This window comes from Watersipora subatra, chromosome 1 (genome assembly GCF_963576615.1).
Source record: "Watersipora subatra chromosome 1, tzWatSuba1.1, whole genome shotgun sequence".
NCBI lineage: Eukaryota > Metazoa > Bryozoa > Gymnolaemata > Cheilostomatida > Watersiporidae > Watersipora > Watersipora subatra.
In genome coordinates, this window is record NC_088708.1 from 37684361 (window position 1) to 37705393 (window position 21033).

At 37.4% G+C, this 21033-nt stretch overlaps 1 protein-coding gene across 4 annotated transcripts in view; it reads right to left on the reverse strand.

Annotated features, from left to right (window-relative positions):
* Positions 1–21033, reverse strand: part of LOC137401554 (guanine nucleotide exchange factor subunit RIC1-like) — a 133083-nt gene that overhangs the window by 6556 nt on the left and 105494 nt on the right. For 3 of the 4 annotated variants that reach the window (XM_068087990.1, XM_068087982.1, XM_068087974.1), the window contains 4 exons: positions 16349–16562; positions 15982–16149; positions 10952–11064; positions 4673–4804 (listed from right to left, as the gene is read on the reverse strand). In XM_068087990.1, the coding sequence (XP_067944091.1) occupies positions 4673–4804; positions 10952–11064; positions 15982–16149; positions 16349–16562 (627 nt within the window). Of the gene's footprint in view, positions 1–3203; positions 3213–4672; positions 4805–10951; positions 11065–15981; positions 16150–16348; positions 16563–21033 lie in introns of all 4 variants that reach the window. The other variant, XM_068087998.1, reaches the window with a different exon arrangement.

Consider the following 21033-nt stretch of genomic DNA (forward strand, 5'->3'; position numbering starts at 1 on the left):
GATTGTGTACTACATTTTCGTACCTGTAAATCGGTCTACGGTCTTAAACGGTCTACGTTAATAACAGAAACCTTCAGCAATTGGACAATGCCATAGACTGGTGAAATGTGCACGTTTTTCTCGTAAAATGCGCATGGCTTTTTAGTTTTTTTTATCTGTCACACGGCTTTATGGGCGTTTTGTAGGCCGATCTTAACTTTGATCAAAAAGGCTTTTCAGGTTTTAATGGCGATTTTAGGCCAAATTAATCTTTCTAGTTATAATCCGATCAGATGGGTAAGATTTAGGATATTGTCAACACTTTTCAAAGACTTGGTAACATATTTAAATAGGTTTATATGTGTTTTTGTATCACTATTTTACTTAAACGACTCCACAGAAAAATGGCTAAAGTTTTTGATGAGATTTCGATATAAGGGTTTGGGTATGGCCGTTGATGAATACTGTTTGGGAGTTGTGTGCACATATGCACTCATCATAAAGCTCCCAAACACCCGTTTCGCTTGTGTTTGGTCGTGGGATTATTGTGGCAGGCGGGGATACTATTAAAATTACCGGTAGAAGATTTGTAGTATGTGTAGAATGTTTCTGTTTTATTTACCAAGAAATTGGCCGACCCCAATTGAGATAGAATATCACTAGTTAGGTTGTACTGTGAGTTGTTGTAGGGAAATACTGCGAAAACAACATACCAATAGGGAATGGAGCCAGACCGCAGTATAAACATACAATACCTACATACAGCCAGACGTCCAAAGACATTAAAAGATCCAGTAATTAGAAAATGTCAAAAGCAAATTAGAAACTTCAAAATTGGAAGAAATCAATAATAGAAATTGAGTCAACACCAGATGGAGAATATGTCAAACGGAAATCAAAGCAACCTACCGACCGCCATCATTAAAAAGCCACCAGAAAAACATTAGAGATAGGTCAAATGAGTCACATACAGATCTGCCACTCCTTTCAAACATGACCTAGACACCAGGAGTAAGTCACGAGCTCCACCCTACATGGCAACATCACGTGCACCAGCTGAAGACTAACGCAAACAAGATATCTTCACACGCCTGACAGAAAGCATTTAACCCTAACGCTCAACCTACACCCACAGGCTAACAATCCCACATGCAGGACAGCTATAAAAAAGAACAGCTCCAATGACTCAATATCTCTATCCCCATCTCTATCTCCGGCTCTAGTTTGAGCTCTGGCTCTCTCTCTTTCTTCCCGAGGGCCTCTTTGGTCGCTTTCCTATCTGCCTGCTGAGGAGTCTCCCTCCCCTGCCTATGGAGCCTCATTCTCCTTCATCAACTGAGCCTCTTCTGCACCACTATCTTAACTACCAAGCCTCTACATACAAGGACTGCCATGACTCTCATCTGACTATCGAAACTCACAGCCGCATAGCCGGAGCCAAGCAAATGCAGACGACCGTTCGAATAAGAGTATAACTTTCATTAGTTATTTAATTGTTTGTCATTAATATTGTTTTAGAATTTTGTTAGCTGTGTATTTTCATTCTTTGACTTGAAGAATAATGAACTAGCTTTTACTGGTAACATAGATATATAAACCTAGATTGGCCAAAAATAGCTATTCCCATCGGTTGCCTTGTCAGACTTAAATAACATAGCTTAACGTCAGTACCTCACGCTTGACAGCACTGTTATTAACAATGAAGCTAATGAGGAGAATTTGACAAAATCACATTTATTTTCACATAAAAACTTCTTGGATACATAATCCAGTAAACTAAAGCAGTTCTGTGATAATATCTGATAACCACCTTATTAAAAATATAAAAGCTATGAACTGTTGTGAACAGATCATGAGCCATCAGGGCTTCATTTGCCACCCTCTCCTATCCCCATTCTCTCTATTCCCCTTCTCCAAAGAAGAAGTGAGAAGGGGAAAATAGAGAAGGGAGAAAGGAAATGGGGGGGCAAATAGCCCACCCACTCAAAGAGCCAGACCCTGGCTAGGTAAATAGACTAATATCATGCTGAACTAAACATGACTAAATATGATGAGCATGCAAGTATGTCTTATGTCAAAAATGAGACAGAATGATTATTTTACAGCTGGCTATGTAGCTGGCTAGGTCACCAAATCTGAAGTGTAATGATTGTATCACTAGCATTGTGGATGCTACCAACTATGATGTAAAGCAAGCAAATATTTCCCTAATCACAGTTAAGAATCGTGGTGGCTTGACTTTGTCTTCGCCTGTGGTGATTGAAGTTTGCAACCACAGTGAGAAGCGACGACGAGAGTGTTGCCTAGTAGTGCTGGATTGGTGAAAACCTTTCCCAGGCTAGCACTAATTGTCACCATGAAGAAGTTGCTGAGGTTCAACACAATGCTATTGTTTAAAGCTTGACTTAAAATAAAATTCACATTACAGTTATTTGGTATCAAAAGATTCACCATGTCTTACTTTGTTGTGTTGTACATGTAGGTGCAAAATATGTGGAAATGTGATTACAAGCTCTTAAAAGCTCAAAACGAACGGTTAATCGCAGCCACACGAGACCGCCGTAGTTTGGATTCTCTTTCCAAAACGTCTCAAATAAGACGTAGTTGTTACAGGATGGTTTCTGTTTACACTTTCATGCAATCTCATTCGTTGAAATATTTTCACAAATATACTTCACGCATTTAATAAAACTATGTCTATTGTTCTTACGCGTCGGTTTTATCGCCATTGAAATGCTGTCACTTTTAGCACTGATATCTTATAACTTACCGCAAAAAATCGTTAAACTTTTTAACCTTAGCTCGAAGGATTACATATCATCGTCTGATAAACTTGACGAGCCTGTTGGCCACCTGTGATAATCGAAAAGTGCTGCAAAAATTATTTTCAAAGTATTGGGTCACGTGATCAGATTATGACTTGCCGATTGAATAATGCCGAAACAAAACTGTAAAGTAGCGAGCATCTATATTTGATACGGGGTCTTCGGTAAACCCCGAAGTGTTTGTCATAAACTAGTGCTACGATAAGTTTTATATTTAGCTTTCTATTGGCTTTTCAATTCACATGAGAACATCACAAGACCAGACGATAACCAAACTGTAATGACTACGTCAGAGAAATAAACAGATTCCAATCTACGACAGCTTTTCGTTTTTGAGCATTTAAGAGCTTGTAATCACATTTCCACACATTTGGCACTTACAACACAACAGCATAAGACATGGTGAATCTTTTGATACCAAATAACTGTAATGTGAATTTTGTTGCAAGTCAACCTTTAAGCTACAAAGAAGGGTCCATCTCAATACCATTGAGGCATTTACAACGAGGGCATCCTGAGGAACTTAAAAGCGCGTCTAAGAACCTTCAATCCAGCAAATTTATTTTATTTTTAGTTTCTTTCACTAATACCAGAAGTTTTAGGGAAGTGATGGATTTTTGCTTTCCACTATGCTGGGTTATCTATTTCTATATTTGTAAAGTATTTCTTAACTAATCTCTTGTTGATTATAATAGCAGTTGAAAATAAAATCTGTAATAAAAACACTAGCCAAATCATGCCATTAATCTATCACTCATTGAATAGCATTGATCCACCAATGTCTAGCCATAAATTGTAGATTGCATCTATAAACCAAGCCACAAGATATAATGATTGGTGTGATAATGGTTTCTTTTGTCTTAGTTTATTGATATCACAACATTAGGCTGTAATAGAACTATCTCTTAACCTTAAATGAATAAAAAATCGGCGTGCTGACCCGGGTCCGACCCGATCTTGGCCCTCATTGCTGACCCTGAGTCTGGTCTGACCCTGCATTCCTTGGTCTCGTTCCAGCTCTAGCTAAGAAAGCTATTTCTATTCCATTTCCCTGATCAGATCAAAACTTCATAGGCTCATCATATTTAGTCAGGTTTAGTTCAACATGATATTAGTCTTTCACCTAGCCATGGTCCGGCTCTTCGGGTGGGTGGGCTATTTGCCCCCTCTCTTTTCCCCTTTCTCTCTTTTCCCCTTCTCACTTCTTCTTTGGAGAAGGGGAAAAGAGAGAATGGGGATAGGAGAGGGTAACAAATAAAGCCCTGATAGCTCATGATTTGTGTGCAACATTTTATAGCTTTTATACTTGTAATCTATGGTGGTTATCAGATATTATCACAGAATTGCTTTAGTTTACTTGATTATGTATACAAGAAGGTTTTTATGTGAAAATAAATGTGATTTGGTCAAATTCTCCTCATTACCTCCATTGTTAATAACAGCGCAGTCAAGTGTGAGGTACAATACAATGCTATTTAAGTTTGACAGGCTTTTTCCCCATTGGCCAATCTAGGTTTATATATCTATAACTGGTAAACATCAGTATTGCTCACAACAGTTTAACACCTTGACTTGTACCGAACCATTAATAATTAAATTAGTTCCCACAAGCTAAGCATCAAGTGCACAGACTAAACATAGTCAAAATCGAATAATATGACAAGCAATTTCAACACTGATGTTGTGTGTGGATTCGGATTAGTTACGCATAACATAATCTCTCAATGACCACACCTAACAGAGTGATAAGTCACTAGTTAGGTTGAGCTATGAGTGATATGTCATTGGGTTGAGCTATGAGTGATATGTCATTAATTATGCTGCAACAGTACTTCAACTAAAGATTGTGGAGTGATCCCAAGACTTACCAAAGTTGAATTTAACAGGTGAGAGCACTATTTCCTTAGTCGACTGGCAACTGCCCAGATCACCATCCGTGATGTGTTCTTCATGCGTACTGAGAGGCGCAAGAGGGAGCTTGGGTGGCTGTGTGTTGTATTCTATAAAGTCGGCCAAAAGTAGCAATGCTATGGTTACTATTGTTACTAACTAACTGAGAGAGGTAGTCAGTCATGTATTGTAAGTTTTCATACTGCAAAGAACTTACTGACATATATGCAAGGCTAATATCTATGCACAATGCAAATCAGCTATATCTATATACAATAAAAATCGGCTAATATCTATATACAATAAAAATCATGTGGTAGAAACCAGCTGGCTCATAGCCAGACCAATCTATATATATATATATATTTCTCAAAGTTGGTCGTATACATGCGTATTTGCGTACTCGTTGTTTGGATTATCTAGCTATAGCTATTATTTCAGCATTGCGCCCACGCGTTACGATGCCCTGATTAAAAAATATTTTGGGACCCAAGTACATGCAACACAATGCTTCTTCGTCTTTCTTTCGATATCGACAATAATTTATCTATGAACTTGAAATTTGGCGATTTCGTTATCCTTTATAATCAAAGCTATTCACAAATAGATAAATGATAAGTTTTCAGTTTGAAGTTTACTAAAGTACATACTAAAATTTCCTTCAAGTCTGTGTTTAGTAGAGTAAATTCATTTAAGTTACAGTAGATTCAGCGTTTATGTTACACGTCTGTCTTGAAGGTAAAAACTCTCCACGTAGTACATTGTAATGTTATATTATCTTGCAGATCATAACCACAAAATGAACTAAAATCATTTTAGGTACCAATAGTTGCTAAGGTAAACATTGTATTTTGGTACTATTTTTAATGATGATGATTTTTACCAGGTGATTGCATTAGATAACGACTATGGGTTTCTATACCACTCTATGTACATCTATAGCCTATGATACTTTCATAGAGAATTGACATGCCAATTTTTGAATGCCAACAGTGAAACAAACCGAAATCATATAATTGTACACCAAATAATTTTTGAATATAATCATAGTGAAATAGACTATATTTAGCCATTACTTTGCTAATGATTTTACATTTACATTTAAACACCTTTACATTTTTATTTTTCCTTCTAATTTTTTTCAATGAAACACTTCCCTCAAGTCATGAAATTTTAAACTTACAGTTGTTTGGAAACTTTTAGTTGTTTTATTTATTTTTAATTCAGTCTGCTTGTTCGCGAGAGATACTTTTCTGCATTGAAGCGAATCCAAACATCGATGAGGAACACCATAGGGCAGACTGTCTAAATAATCTTCTAATATCACACATATATAAAGATGTTAATATAGATACAGAATCAGTTGTGAAAGATTTCTGCCGTGGAACTCATTGACGGAAGAAGAGCTTTTTAAAAGACAAGTGTCAAGCTATAACAATCAATATTTTATATACAAATGTACATGTATGTATATTTATGAACATAAATGTAAATATACATATATGGTTACAACTCAAAACCATGTAATTCTGTAGCTAGCTCTCTTTGCAAGACTTGAAATGACTCATCTTGGCAGGACCTGGATATCCATCTTAAATAATATGAGATACGCTTTAAAATGCTCTAATTTTGCTCTTAATTCTCAAAGTTCTCTCGGGGGAGGGCCCCCGAACCCCCCTTCTTTGGGAGGGCACTTCAGCCCCACTCCCTGACCCTATCCGCACGACCGATTCGGGCCTCTGGTAACTACTAATTGACAGTCTCCTGACCACTTTTTCTTTGGACAATACAGCCCTGGCGTTATAGAGTATCGTACTTTTCGGGCTATTAGCCGTTACTAGGTATCTAGGGCGCATTAACGGGAATCTCCGATTAGTGCACCTTTATACATAACCATCGTTTTCAGTTTTCACACACAAATGACGTCATATTCGGTTAGTTATCTCCGCCTCTTTCCAGTGCCCAACAGTGCTGTTCCATTTTAAACAGCAAAGTTGCTGCTGTGTTAAAAAGCACCGTCCTGAATTCTGCGGACTATACAGAGGTGCCCATACAGCTATACAAATGTACTACTCATTAAATAAAATAAATTAATGAGTAGTAATTTAACCTGTAATTAATATTTACTGCCAAAGTGTACCGAAAAAGTCATGTGAACATTTGTTTTTTGGGGCCACTGGAAAAACGCTGTTCTCACCTACTAAATTTATACATCAGGTGAGTACTTTAAAAGGTGAGTACTTCTCATTCAATGTTGTATTGTCTATGAATTGCCACACCTCCACTACATAACCATTTCACTTGCGTCCGTGTACAAACTTAGCTATCGGCCTACTTCCAGCCATTTTGCCAATATTGCTTCATGATATGTATACAAAACTTTTTCAATTTAAAACTCCATCTAGAACGTTTGTTTGGTTATATATTTCAGTTTTCCAACATGTTAACAAACACTGCTATGCAAAAAATTCCTTGTATCTATACTTTCTGCATTGCTAAAGCGATGTGAAGCTACAAAGCTAGAATGATCCTCTACAATGTTCCTTAATCTTACAAAACTATTACTTCCACCACCATCAGAGTCGGCGCTGCTATTGCTATTTTAATTATCTGTGTAATCACAAACATCTGAATCGGCTATAATGTCATCAACATAAGTAGTTATTTGTTTTCTAATTCGGTCGCGTTTGATGAACTTACACAAAAACTCTTCGTTTCCAAGTTAGAAATTCCCAAACAAAGATTAAAATATTAAACCCTAGGTTAATTTGATATAGAAATCTTAGGACAACACCCTCACTACCATAAAAGTCCTAAAGACCATTGGTTATGCTATCAATGAATAATAAAATTCAGTTAATAGCAATTGCTGGTAAAGTGGCAAAAATGCATCAACACGGTCGACTGTAGAAAACGCACAAAAGTCTACTTCAGTGAAAGGGTTTAAAACATTAGATTTGTCACTGCGACAGTTCACATGTTCATTTCCTTCCGCAGCCTAGTTACTTTTAATTTTTTTCAGTTGCGAGTGCTACGGAACTACAGCTACTACAGAACTTGCTCGAATACTGCTACCGCGTCTTACCTACTAAATTTCTACTGCAAAAAAGTAAGTACTTCTCATTCAACATTGTAGTGTATTGTCTATGAATTTGCCACTGTTCGTGATAGTGGGACATGTTCATTTCCTTCAGCAGCTGAGTTACAAATTTCTTTTCCAGCTATGAGTAGGCCTACTGTAGCTTACTACTACAGAACTTGCACGAGTACACTGAGGGTTGCGATAGGCGATGGTGAAAAGAAAGAGAGCAGCTGGTATCGACTTACTGTCACCCTGCTTTGGCCATGACTAGCTGTACGTCGCCTGCTCAAAAGTAGGCACAAGCCGAAAACTGCTTGTTCATACACCGACAGAAAAACAAAAACTGCTTTCTACCCGCAAGTGTTGCAGTGAACTAACATTGTGTTATTGTTATGTCATGCTATGTTCTTTATGTTCTGCTATACCACATGCAGCATTTTCTAACATATTTTTCAGTATATACAGTCAAACATGGATAACTCGAACTTCACGGGACCGAGCGAAAGTGTTCGAATTATCAGAGCGTTCAAGTTATCAGAGCACTGTCACAAGTCCATGTATTTACTTATTTATTAGTAGATACATGTACATATACAAACTATAATATAAATCAAAAGCACAAATGGCTTGTTTCAAATTAAATGCTTCTAATGTAAAGTTTAAAACGTTTTCATCAAAAAATATAGATTTTTCTATCACTTGAGATTGGTTTGTTGTTTGAGGTGATGTTATTGCCAGGACGTTTTTTAGATTGACATTGGCAAAACTTGATCGTTGTTGAAATGCTCAAAAGAAAAGACATCTGTTTCTTTTGAGCGTTACGAATTACAAAAAGTTGAGGTTTACCTCTATGGCTTGGAATAAAGTGATTTTCTAAAGCGATAACAACCGTTTCGGTAGCCATAGGGAAAAAACAGTTCGAGTTAACAGTGTTGAGATCGAGTTATCTATAGCAATTTATCATTACGTGGGAACGGACCAAAGAAACCGTTCGAGTTAACCATGTGTTCGAGCTATCCGTGGGCGAGTTATCCATGTTTGACTGTATATATTTTCATGCATCCGTTTTCCTTATTGGATCTCATAAAAAGGCTATAATGTTGGCGTTATGTTTTGTTATTGCAAGGTGCTAATGATGTATTTGCTTTGACATCATACTATCTGTGCTGTTATAGATATAAATTTTATCGACACAACCCCATTACTGTTTGTATATACCATGTCAAAACACAGGCTATACATGAACAACTGGTGAGCCATGATTAGTGTTTTAAGCATTCAGAAGTCTTCATTGAATAAATGCTGGCGATAGCAAAATAGCTTGTATAATTCTTTAAGATGCAAAATTTTTCAATACTGCCTGTTCTAAGAACTTCATTTTGCCTAGCAATGCCAATTTCATTATAAGTTCTCTGCACACAAATAGGGCAACTCTGATTTGAATGGGTTGAGACTGATGCATTGTAGAGTAGCTGTGAAACGTATTGCAGATTTCCATTGTTTTCCCCAACATTATTGACATATATGACTGTATATGTGTATGCATAGTGTGATCGGGGCACAAAATTTCAGTAGACTGCATATTTGGAGTTGTTTCACAGTATGAAAGACAACTTTCAATAAACCTATTGCTGTACATGAATATGTTCCTGTGGATGAATAATGCAGCTAGTCGTTTGGGGCTGTGGCGTCACTCAGGGATGAGCGGGAGACCTTTTTTGGCCCGAGTGCAGCGAAAGTCTCCAGGCGCGGTTTTTCGGATGAATGGGTTGGCAAGTGGGAGGCGATTGATTGCAAAGTGATTGAGTGCTAGGCGATTGATTGCGAAGTGATTGATTGCGAGTACGAGGTGATTGGTTGCGAGGCGATTGATTGCGAGGCCATTGGTTGCGAGTGCGAGGCGATTGGTTGCGAGTGCGAGGCAATTGATGGCAAAGCGAGTGCGAGGCAATCGATTGCGAGGGGGTGCAAGGGATTGAGTGCGAGGCGATTGATTGCGAGGCAAGTGGGAGGTGATTGCGAGTGAAAAGTGATTGATTGTGAGTGCAAGAGCGCGATTGTCAACTGCGAGGCGGGTAAAGACTGGTCAGCCGAGGCGGGAGTTCGGCGGCAGAAGTGCGCGATCGTCAACTGCAAATATAGACGGGTATGAATGGATGCATGAGTTTAGACACATGAATCTAGAATATTTACTAGATTTTACACGCATCTAGCTGTAAAACACTGGAGATTTCCATTGTTTTCCCCAACATTATTGACATGTATATGTGTATGCATACACTGATCAGGACAACAATTTCAGTAGACTGCATATTTGGAGTTGTTTTACAGTATGAAAGACAACTCTCACTAGACCTTACGCTGAACGTGATTCTGTTCCCCTAGGCGGATAATGCAGCAAGTATATATATAAATCTCAAAGTTTGTGTGTGATTCTGTGTGTCCAGCAATAGCTATTAAAATCTTGGATTGAAGAACTCATATCGCAAAGGAGTTGATCTCAGAACTTCCCGTCCTCCAGACGATATGCTAAATCATTGAGCTTGGCAAGATTGATAGACTTATTGGGCAATATACTATGTCGCTAAGCGGTTGAAAATACGCATATCGCTCTCTGTTACAATGCAACATCATTTTATGCTTGTTCTCAGGGCTCTTATTATTAATTTTAGCAATAGGTTACTAACTTAATCAAATTAGCCATCGGCAATATGCCAGGCTAATGGAAAGTGGCAGGCAACTACATTACCTGTCACTGTTTATAAGCCGATTTTGAAACCCATTCAATGGTGGACATTCCGCTATTCTACCTATATTAATAGCCAAATGGCCTATATCATATAATGACCTATAACCAAGCCAGAGCTTATCCAACAATCAGCCTAGCGTGATGACACAGCTCACCAGTATGGACAGGGCCTAACGATTGCCCCGAATATAAAAGGACAAACTTCCATCCATCGTTGGCAGAAGGCATCACTTGTTTCTTCTTGAATGCTTATGCTTATCTGTACTTCAATAGTGAGCTACACTTATTCCAAAAATACGCTAATGAAGATCAACTGCTAGCTATTTCTTGAGGATTGAGGAGGTTAAGTGCAGGGGCATGTTGACTTTGCATTAGTGTGTTAAAAAGCTATCAAATATTCACAGAGAAGAATGATCTAGTTCTTACTACGTAGGGACTTGTAGAAAGCTGAATGGGTGAGTATAGGGAGAGGCCAGGTAAAGTCCATATGAAGCTGTTTGAGGGCCTGAACAGTGTCCTCAATCTTTGCTCCTCGCAGCCTACAAAAACCATGTATTTAGACATATATTTAAACTTGAGCTTACACATGTATTTAAAGATGTGGTTGTGTCAAATTCGAGTTGATTTTAAAAGAAAGCACTTTTCTTTGTTTATCAGTTGATATGTTGTTTGTTGTGGTAGGCCATCTCATCGTCAAGATATTTAAAGATTAAAATCAAAAAACTTCGATCGCGGCAAAAACGCTCAGGCCAAAAAAACATGCCCAGACTTGCCCAAAATGATGTAACACGTGATACAACCTGTCTCCATCTCTAGTATTCACATCGGGCTATGGCGATACGTGTCTGGTCCTACGCGACTCCATTGGCATACATTTTACCTTGTATTTGCTCGTGCTGGCTAGAATAAAATTTTAAATCCAGCTACAGATACATACATTAATACTAATGTCTCAAAGGCTTCAAACAAAGAAATAGCAAAACTTGTCATATTAGCTTCTTCTAAATGCTGTGTAAACATCTTACTACCGACTACCAATTCTACCGGTCTACGGTAATTCTGTCAAGCAAACTATGTAGAATAAGGTCTTTGTATCGGCACAGTGCCGTTGCTATCCACACTAACAATATACAGCCTCCCAAAAGCCCTGCCCACATTATGCCCGTCATCTATCCTGGGCTGGATCTGTATATTATTTCCCACACCGAAAACTAGTTTCTTACTACCGTAAGTAAAACAAGCAAACTCCGTCTTTGAAAAGAATATACATAGGGATAACATAGGGATAGAATTTTAAGGATGAGAAATCTGCTGCACACTGGATTTGAACTCACATTCTCCAGTTCTGCGGGCATCCATATATCCAAGGCACTACACTGTCCAACCGGCTATACCATGAAAGAAATCGGGAAACCAACTACATGTCTAAACTAAATGTCTACAACTAAATGTCATGTACATTGTACAGTTGGCTGTCAACGTTATCGAGTCATTATTGGTATCAATGCGTAGAAAAAAATTCACTAGTCACATTTGATTAGTTGATTCAAGTACTAAACAAATGGTTGAGCTATGCAAAAGTGCCATTCCATTCAGCTCTGATTGCACTTCATAAATCCATCTATTAGAAAAGATCTCAACACAGGTGGCAACGGGGCTATGATGTATTCAATGTTCTGCAAATCATGTTTTGCATTACCTTCAACAATATTATTTTATTATATAATTTTTACAAGCAAAAAAATTGTCATGTCGGCATAAAGCTTTATTAAAAATATCCATCAAGTCGTGGCTACTCACATAGTTTCAGCTGATACAATAACACAAATTCATCTATTGGAACAACCTAAAACAAAACATGGTTTATGCAGCACACAATCAAGTCTCTCTTTCCCATTTATGGCAGTTTCCACATTGGCAAAGCTGCTTCGGCTGGTGGGACCACATAAACATCCTGTAATCAGTAAAACAAATGCGATAAATATATGTCATTCATAGATATGTATATCTAACGCGTATCTATTGAAAGCTTTCAGATTAATTTACTTATAGTTGCATATATACTATGCAGATAAACATATATTAAACTACTGATTTTTATATTCATTTGTCTAATTCTAATACTTTACATAGATAGGGTAAGGAAACAAAAATTGTTAAAGCTAAAAATATTTATTAAAAACAATTTATGGAAACAGTTTATTAATCTTGTAATTACGAATGAGAAAAATTGTAACAAAACCTTATTCTAATAGGAAATTTGGGCTTGGTGTTTCTTCACCAGTGCCTCAATGTTTGGTGAAATGCTGGAGGCGGCTACTCTAAGGTTATTTTCAAGGTGATTAATTGTCAGCCTTGTTTTTGTTTTTGCATGTTTCATTTTTGTAAACAGCTGCTCACATTTGTAAGTACTCCCAAATAGTGACATTTTCTTTTTTGCAAAGTCTGTGATCCTGGGGAAAGCTTCTTTACATAAAATTTTTATAAAATTTTATGGAATTTTTATAAATTTTTATGAAATCTTTTTATAAAATTTCAGCAACGAATAATCTCTCATTCCTCGTCTTAAGTCTTCATTTCTTTGGAGTTCAATCAATTCCATGTGCAACTCTTCGGGAGCCTCTAGAAAATACGTAGATTAGCTTCTTGCGACTTGAAATCTACTAATGAATTCGTTGTGAATTAATACAAGCTCATCAGCATAGGAAGTGCAGTCTGCTTTGCAATGATTTTCCAATGTAGCAAAATGGAAAGTATTACCACTTCTCAGCTGTTTTTCCCACAGTTGAATTTTGTTTTGAAATGTCCTGATATGACTGTACAACTGATGAACAAATTGGTTTTCTTCTTGCAGTTTTGAATTCAACTCGTTCAGATATGAAGTTAAGTCAACAAGAAAAGCGAGATCCCATACCCAGCCATCATCACTTAATTCAGGGATAGACTTGCCTTTCATTTCCCTAAATGTGAAAATTTCACTCCTCAGATCATAAAACCGTTTTAACATTTGTCTTTTGCTCAACCATTGTGTCTCACAGTAGTAAACCAGATCTCCATGTTCTGCCTCGCTTTCTTCAAGGAATTCTTTAAACTGGCGGTGTTTAATGCTCGATTTTATAAAATTGATACTCGAAACTACTTTAGACATGACGTGCTCAAATTTGAGGGACTTGGCGCACAAAATCTCTTGGTGAATTATGCAGTAAAACACATGAAAATCTTTTGTGTCTATGTTCATAGAAGTTAACTCCGTGTTAATTTTAGAAGTTAAACCAACTTTAACACCAACCATTGCTGGTGCACCAACCATTGCTGGTGCACCATCCGTTGATGGTGCACCATCCGTTGATATACCATAAAGTATATCAAAATGAAGATTAAATTTAGCCATTAATATTTTCAGTTCTTGGAAAATATCCTCTCCAGTAGTAGTGTCTATCATTGCTTGAAGACCAAGCATATCTTCTGTGATATTGAAATCGGCATCAACTCCACTTACTAAAACTGCAAGTTGGGCTATATTTGCCAAGTCAGTACTTTCATCAATAGCCAAGGAAAAATACTTAAATTTCGAAGCAAGTTCTTTCAAGCCTATTTCCATATTGGTAGCAAGTTCGTCAATCCGTCTTGTTACAGTTCTACGAGACAAACTAATATTATCGATTTCTTTTTTTCACCTGGACACAAAATATCAACTACTGCTTGTAGACACTCTTTCACAAAATTCGCCATCGGAATAATTTTTCGAATGTTTTGCGATCTTCTCACTAACAATGTAACTGGCACGAATAACATTGTGTTCATCATCATGTTTCTTGACGAAAAATTTCTGCTGCCCTTTCAATTCTTTCATCAGTTTTTCGACTTTTTGTTTTCTACATTCACCTTGAAAACTATCGTAAACAGATGAGTGTTTGGAAATGTAGTGTCTTTTCACATTATATTCTTTCATGACAGAAACTGACTTTGAACACAATAAACACATTGGTTTTTCTTTGATTTGTGTGACAAAAATAGTCGTTGATCCATTTTTCCTTGAACATTCGAGATTCGTTATCCACTTTCCTCTTTTTTGATGACAAAATTGTGGGTTGGATGCGTTCAAGAAACTTGAAAGAAAAAAAATGCGTCAGAAATATAGATTTGTTTCTTTGTGGAAAACTGGTCGAGATAATACTACATCAAACAATGAAGATGCTTAGGCCTTTCACCAGGGTGGTATTTTCAGAGCAACTGAATACACAAAAAAGAGGAGAAACAGTCTTTGGCGCTCTTTATTTTGAAAGCCAGCTTCTTAGTTTCACTTCCTGGCATCAGTCATCCTTTTACTCGACCCTTTGCGACAGATTCAGGAGCTGTAACTCATCACTGAGGAATGTGATCTCGGTTAGAAGTGAATTTTCGCGCTAAATCGTCCTTGACTGCTGAAAATTACTTAACAAAACGTCATGTTGACGCCAGGATATGGATGCAAAAGGATGATTTTTATTTATTTATGATTATTTTTCGTGAATGAAGAGGCTGATGAAATTCTCATAGAGGGAGTTTTATTGTCATTAAAGGAAATTTGATTTTTGAGATCATTCTTTTTTACTTTCTAAATTGAAGAATAAAAATTATATTTATCAAAGGTCTCCGCAGGCCGGATGAAAAGCCTCCGCGGGCCGGATTTGGTCTGCAGGCTGTAGGTTGCCCATGCATGATCTAAGCCATTGTATTGCTAATTGCTATGGATTAGAAAGAAGCCATCAAGAATTCATTGTACATATGTATCTCACATGCGCAGGAAATTACTTTAGAACATCAAACAGGGAAATATAATCTGAATGTAAACTCAACAGTATATCTATAAGAGACTCAAAGTGAAAGATAAATTTACCTCCATTCTCCTATCTTCCTCCGTAGCACTTGAACCACCTGATGCACAGAAAACTCGGAGTCACCTTCGCAGTAACTTTACAGCAATTTTTACAATTCTGTTGTTCGTCAATAAACCATGTCGATCGAGTAATTAATTAAAGTAACGATGTTAACTAATTTGGTAAATACGATGTCCGTGTGATTTAATAATTGAGTAAAATCCCTAAATTTGATGTCACAGACAACGCGTTTTACGATTGATAACATTTATTACGACCTATATAAAAATTTTGAGATGATGATTGGCTAATGAAGCGACCTTATATTTATGGCTCATGGACTCTTTCAGATGTATCACTAGTTGCGAAGCACCCGCTGGAATGTGAGCAATTTAAAAGAGGGCCTCATTCAAACGCACATATCTCTGGACAGGATTGGTCTACAAAGACAAAAATGACATCAAATTGTAGCTGATGTTTTATCCTTTTATTGTTCTTGATATTATTAAATTGACCTTTTTGACACAACCACATCTTTAATGCCATACCAGCAATGATCTGCAGTTGACCTCTAACTTCCATGTAGTCATAACTGACCTCTCTTTTCGTAGCAGCCCAACCAATTCATACTCCTCCAAGTTAGCGCCAAAAAGACCAAGGTCTCTTATCCTGTAGGTTGACAGAAGCTTTTTGGCATGGCGATATAGTAGCACCGCTACATCATGTTTTTCAATCTCTTCTTGCTTACTAACTGCGCCACTGTGCCTGTGAAATGAGACATGACGCTGTAGTTGAATGCAAACTCTCATGAAACACAAGCAAAGAGGCGATCAAGCCGAGGTATAGAATAATAGAACTAGTAAGATTTTAGCTTCCATTGATTATTAATCTTATAACTCCTCTTCTACAGACAACTCTAATACCGTATAACAAATAGAGCAGCTTTAAAGTCACTTATGCTCACTTTCTGCTGACAGTTCTTGAACCATCAGCCTTGGCTGTCTCATTCAACCGATTCTCAGGATCATAATAGGTAAGACTCGTGTTCCTGACTAGAGGAGGTTTAGCCAAAACGAACCCATCTGGTTCCGGTATTTCAAGGGGAGGTGTTGTATACCGTTGCCCATAGCGCGAATGAAGTGGACGCATTACAGGTTCCATATCAGCTTCATGGGGGTCTACAGCAATACATGCAGCTCAACAGCATAATGAAGGCAAGTTTTGTGTACTAGACAATGTTGCAGATACTGGTGAGACCTAACCAGGTTGAAAATTCAACACAGTCCTTAGTACTCAAGGTAACTAGTCTAACAGTCCATAGTGCTAAAGGTAACTAGTCTAACAGTCTATAGGACTCAAGGTAACTACTGTACTTTTCGGACTAATAGCCCCAACCTTTTCTGCTGTGTTGAGCCATGCGGCTTATATAAGGGCGCAGCTATTCTGTGGTTTTTTATTTCACCGCTTAGGCGCATCAACCGGAATCTCCAGTTAGTCCACCTCTAGCGGTGAAAGAAAATACAAAACAATGCCTAACGGTACTGTTCCATTAAACACTAGGTTAAAAAGTGTCAGTTAACCATTTTGGGGGCAAATTTTCAGGACTATATCAGACCCCCCTGAGCAAATTAATTTTCCGGAAAATCAATTTCTTTTAAAAGGTTAAATACACTCTTTTGTATGCATGTATGCTCTTTTGTGTGCATGTATCTATGTAAAAACAAGCATATGTACACATGTATATGTTCAAATGTATATATATTTATATATTATAAATGAATAAAAATGCATAACATAAAAATATTTATATATGTAGATCTACCAAGATAATTATATATATTGTATATCTTTTTATGACACAAGTGTACACTTTAATAAGCACAATTTCTGTATAATATATCCAAAATCATTCTCCTTTACAAAGGCCTACATCACATTCTTTGAGCCATGCGCTTAATCTTGTCTTTTTGTACCGAACACACAGTATCTACTGAAGTAAATACTGGAACTGTCACTACTACAAACTGATGAATGGTAGGAGATCTATCTCTTTTCATATTGTTAATATTTATCCAGGCACTGGCATCACCCAACCCACCTCATCATCATTACTGCTACCAGCTTTTTAATCAATATTACTTCCAGATGTAAAATAATTACAATCACAAATTGAACCTGATTCATTGTCATCTCTGGCTACTAAATCTAAAAAGTCACAGTCAGCTGTGATTCTCTTAGTAACTCCAGTACTAGTACTTGCTGTATTAGAATAATCACAGAGACTTCTTTTAGAAGTCGTCATGACGATAAACTAAATTAAAACTCTCGAAGCTTTCAGCAAATAACAGCTAAAACAGAACTAAAAAGAATAAAATAATTAAAAATTATTTAGAAGTTTTCTAATTTTTTTCGCAATTTCTATTCATTTATTATCGCTAAAAACGATCGTTTCGTGCAAATAAAAAGTTCTTTAGAGGCTATCCGAAGCCAATATATCGTAGCTTGCTATCGATAAAAAAGTAAACAAAAAACGGCATTTAGCTAACCAAAAGCCGCAAAAAAAGAAATGCATGTATGTTTCTACGGCGACAAAAATATCGCTCTGCCCATTTGAAGGAGTATCTTTTTATGAAGAAGCGACAAAAACGTCGCTTTGCCCGCGGAAGGGTTAATACAGAACAGTGCCTAACAGCACTGTTCCGTTTTAACTAGCAAAGTCGCTGCCGTGTTAACAATCACCGTCCTGAGTTCTGGGGCCTATATAAAAGTGAGGCCTATGTATCAATAAAGCAGATGCGGCTTATATAAGGGTGCGGTTACGGTAATATTCCAAAAAGTATAGTAGTCTAACAGTCTATAGTGTTCAAGGTAACTAGTATAACAGTCTATAGTGCTCAAGTAACTAGTCTAACAGTCCATAGTGCTCAAGGTAACTAGTTTAACAGTCCATAGTGCTCAAGGTAACTAGTTTAACAGTTAATAGTGCTTAAGGTAACTAGTCTAACAGTCCATAGTGCTTAAGGTGACTAGCTTAACGATCCATAGTACTCAAGATAACTAGTCTAACAGTCCATAGTACTCAAGGTTACTAGTGTAACGATCTATAGTACTCCAGGTTACTAGTCTAATGATTCATAATACTCCAGGTAACTAGTCTAACAGTCCATAGTGCTCGAGGTTACTAGTGTAATACGCTTGTTGATGAGGATAAAGACTTCTCAAGAAAAGTAAATGTGGTTTGAAGATAAATTATGATATTAGAATTTACTCAAGGACTTTGAAAATTGCAGCTATTCCAACATGACAAATACTATAACTATTACTCTTCCTTGTTCTAAACACATGCAAATCAAAAGCATTAAACCCTAACCCATGTGATGCCTGCTCATCCAATCAACACATGATTGGATGAGCAGGCAATTGTTGCTCATCCGATCAACACATGATTGGGTGAGCGGGCAAATATGCCTCATCCAATCAACATATGATTGGATGAGAAAAATGCTTGTCATGAGCAAGCATTGTTCCTTGTGAACGAGATTATTTTCATTTGTCACTATAGATCAAGTACATGGCAATTGATCTATAAAAGAAGGGTATCTGAATAATAATTTAAGATTGCAAAAAATGCAGATGGTGCTCATAAAACTGAACAAACTGGACAAACAGGCTGGTTGCATAAAGCAGCCATCTCATCACAGAGGAATCAAGTTGTTGGATATGTATGTGTATGAAGCAGCACTGAGGCGACATCTGAGCGCACCTGTGACATGCAACCAGAAAGTATGAAGCACTAGACAGCAGCGACTATATGCAAAGTCAATTAAGTTTTATCGTTGATACCACATAAATGAATTTTTAAAAGCTGTCTTTATCGGTTATTACCAATGCCAACTTTGTGACAACTGGTTAGTATTTGTATAGGACAAATTGTACTAACGAAGAAGGTGTTAGAACATGATGAGTTGCTTTACCACCGAGCTGTGTTCAAAAATAGTATGACTTCGGGCTTGAAGCCAACTGTTCATCGCTCCTGAATATTCTCTACAAGCTCAGATACTGTATGATAAGCATACTCGACTTGGATGAACCACTTTAAACATTTTTATAATAATACTATGTGACCGTAGCTTTGAATAAAAGCTTAAGTAAAAGTTTTTTTCAAAGCTGCTTGTTCCTACCATGTCAATGTTGCCGCTGCCAAAATACCACTTTCGAGACAACTTTAAAGATTGACTTGCAATAAAATTCACATTACAGTTATTTGGTATCAAAAGATTCACCATGTCTTACTTTGTTGTGTTGTGGGTGCCAAATATGTGGAAATGTGATTACAAGCTCTTAAAAGCTCAAAAACAAAAAGCCGCCGTAGATGGGAATCTCTTGATTTTGATGACGTATCCGCGGATTTTGGTTATTGTCTTGTCACGTGATGTTCTCACGTGAATTGAAAGGCCAATAAAAATCTCAATATAAAACTTATCGTAGCAATAGTTTATGACAAACACTTCGGGCTTTACCTAAGACCCCGTATCAAATATAGATGCTCGCTACTTTACAGTTTCAGCTTGGCCATTCCGTCCGACAATTCAACGTACGTGTACATGTCTGAGTTGCGATCATAAAAAATGTCAAATTCTGAAGAGTTAAGACCCTGGCGTTTCGAGCCTGACGCTCTATCTGAAGAAGATGCTCAACAGAATCGAACCTCCCAACAAGTAAGCACCGCCACTAGCCAGCTGTTATGTGCCAAGCCAGCTAGTAGTAATAGTTTTAACTAGAGAGTGATAGAACGAATATTATTATATGTATGATTTCAATAATGATAATTATCGCTTCATATTGCGAAAAAATAATTACAGATTTATCTCGAATGACAACATTAACAATTTTAATATTTAAATCTAGTGCTGCACTGATATACTGTTGGATAACATCGACCTGAAGTATTAGCTATGGTTGCATAGACATGTTTGTTCATTTCTATGAGAGCTAATACCACCGGCTACAGAGTGGTGTGCCTGCGCTGTCAATACATGCCATCTCTTCCTGAATGTTTGTGCTGCCATGATGCTGAGTTTGCGCATCGTCTCCATGACCGCGGGGAGCATGAATGTCTGTGTATGCATCCTGGTGCGGACGAACTTGTGGCGCCTGCACCCATTGAGTTGGGGTGGAATAATTACCTACGATATCATAGCGAGTTGGATGTTCATTCAATGCCAACAACACCAAAGCTATGCTAATGTGTCAAGCATTATCTACAATTCTTGTGTTGCAGATTTAATGCATCGGTTGAACACACATATTCTGAACTCGGGGAACCCAAAGAGAACTGTTATATTTGACTTGTGCACTTACTACAGTAGAGAGTGTATTAGTTTTATGATTTTATTATATAAAGATCGAGATTATTTTGATGATCAGCAATTATTGTTTTTCAGTAATTGTTTTGGTAGATAATCTATTCCCATTTGGAGAGCCATGGCCCGATGCTCGGAAAAGGTTGTGTGCATACCGCAATATTTTGTTTTGGCTTATGCCGCAAATCTTGTTTGCAAGTCTGCAAACTTCTTCATCATCCGTTGGTGGGAAAAGAGCCCGAATCTTAGACACCAAGCAAGCAGGCAGAGACCGTCGGTCATCCCG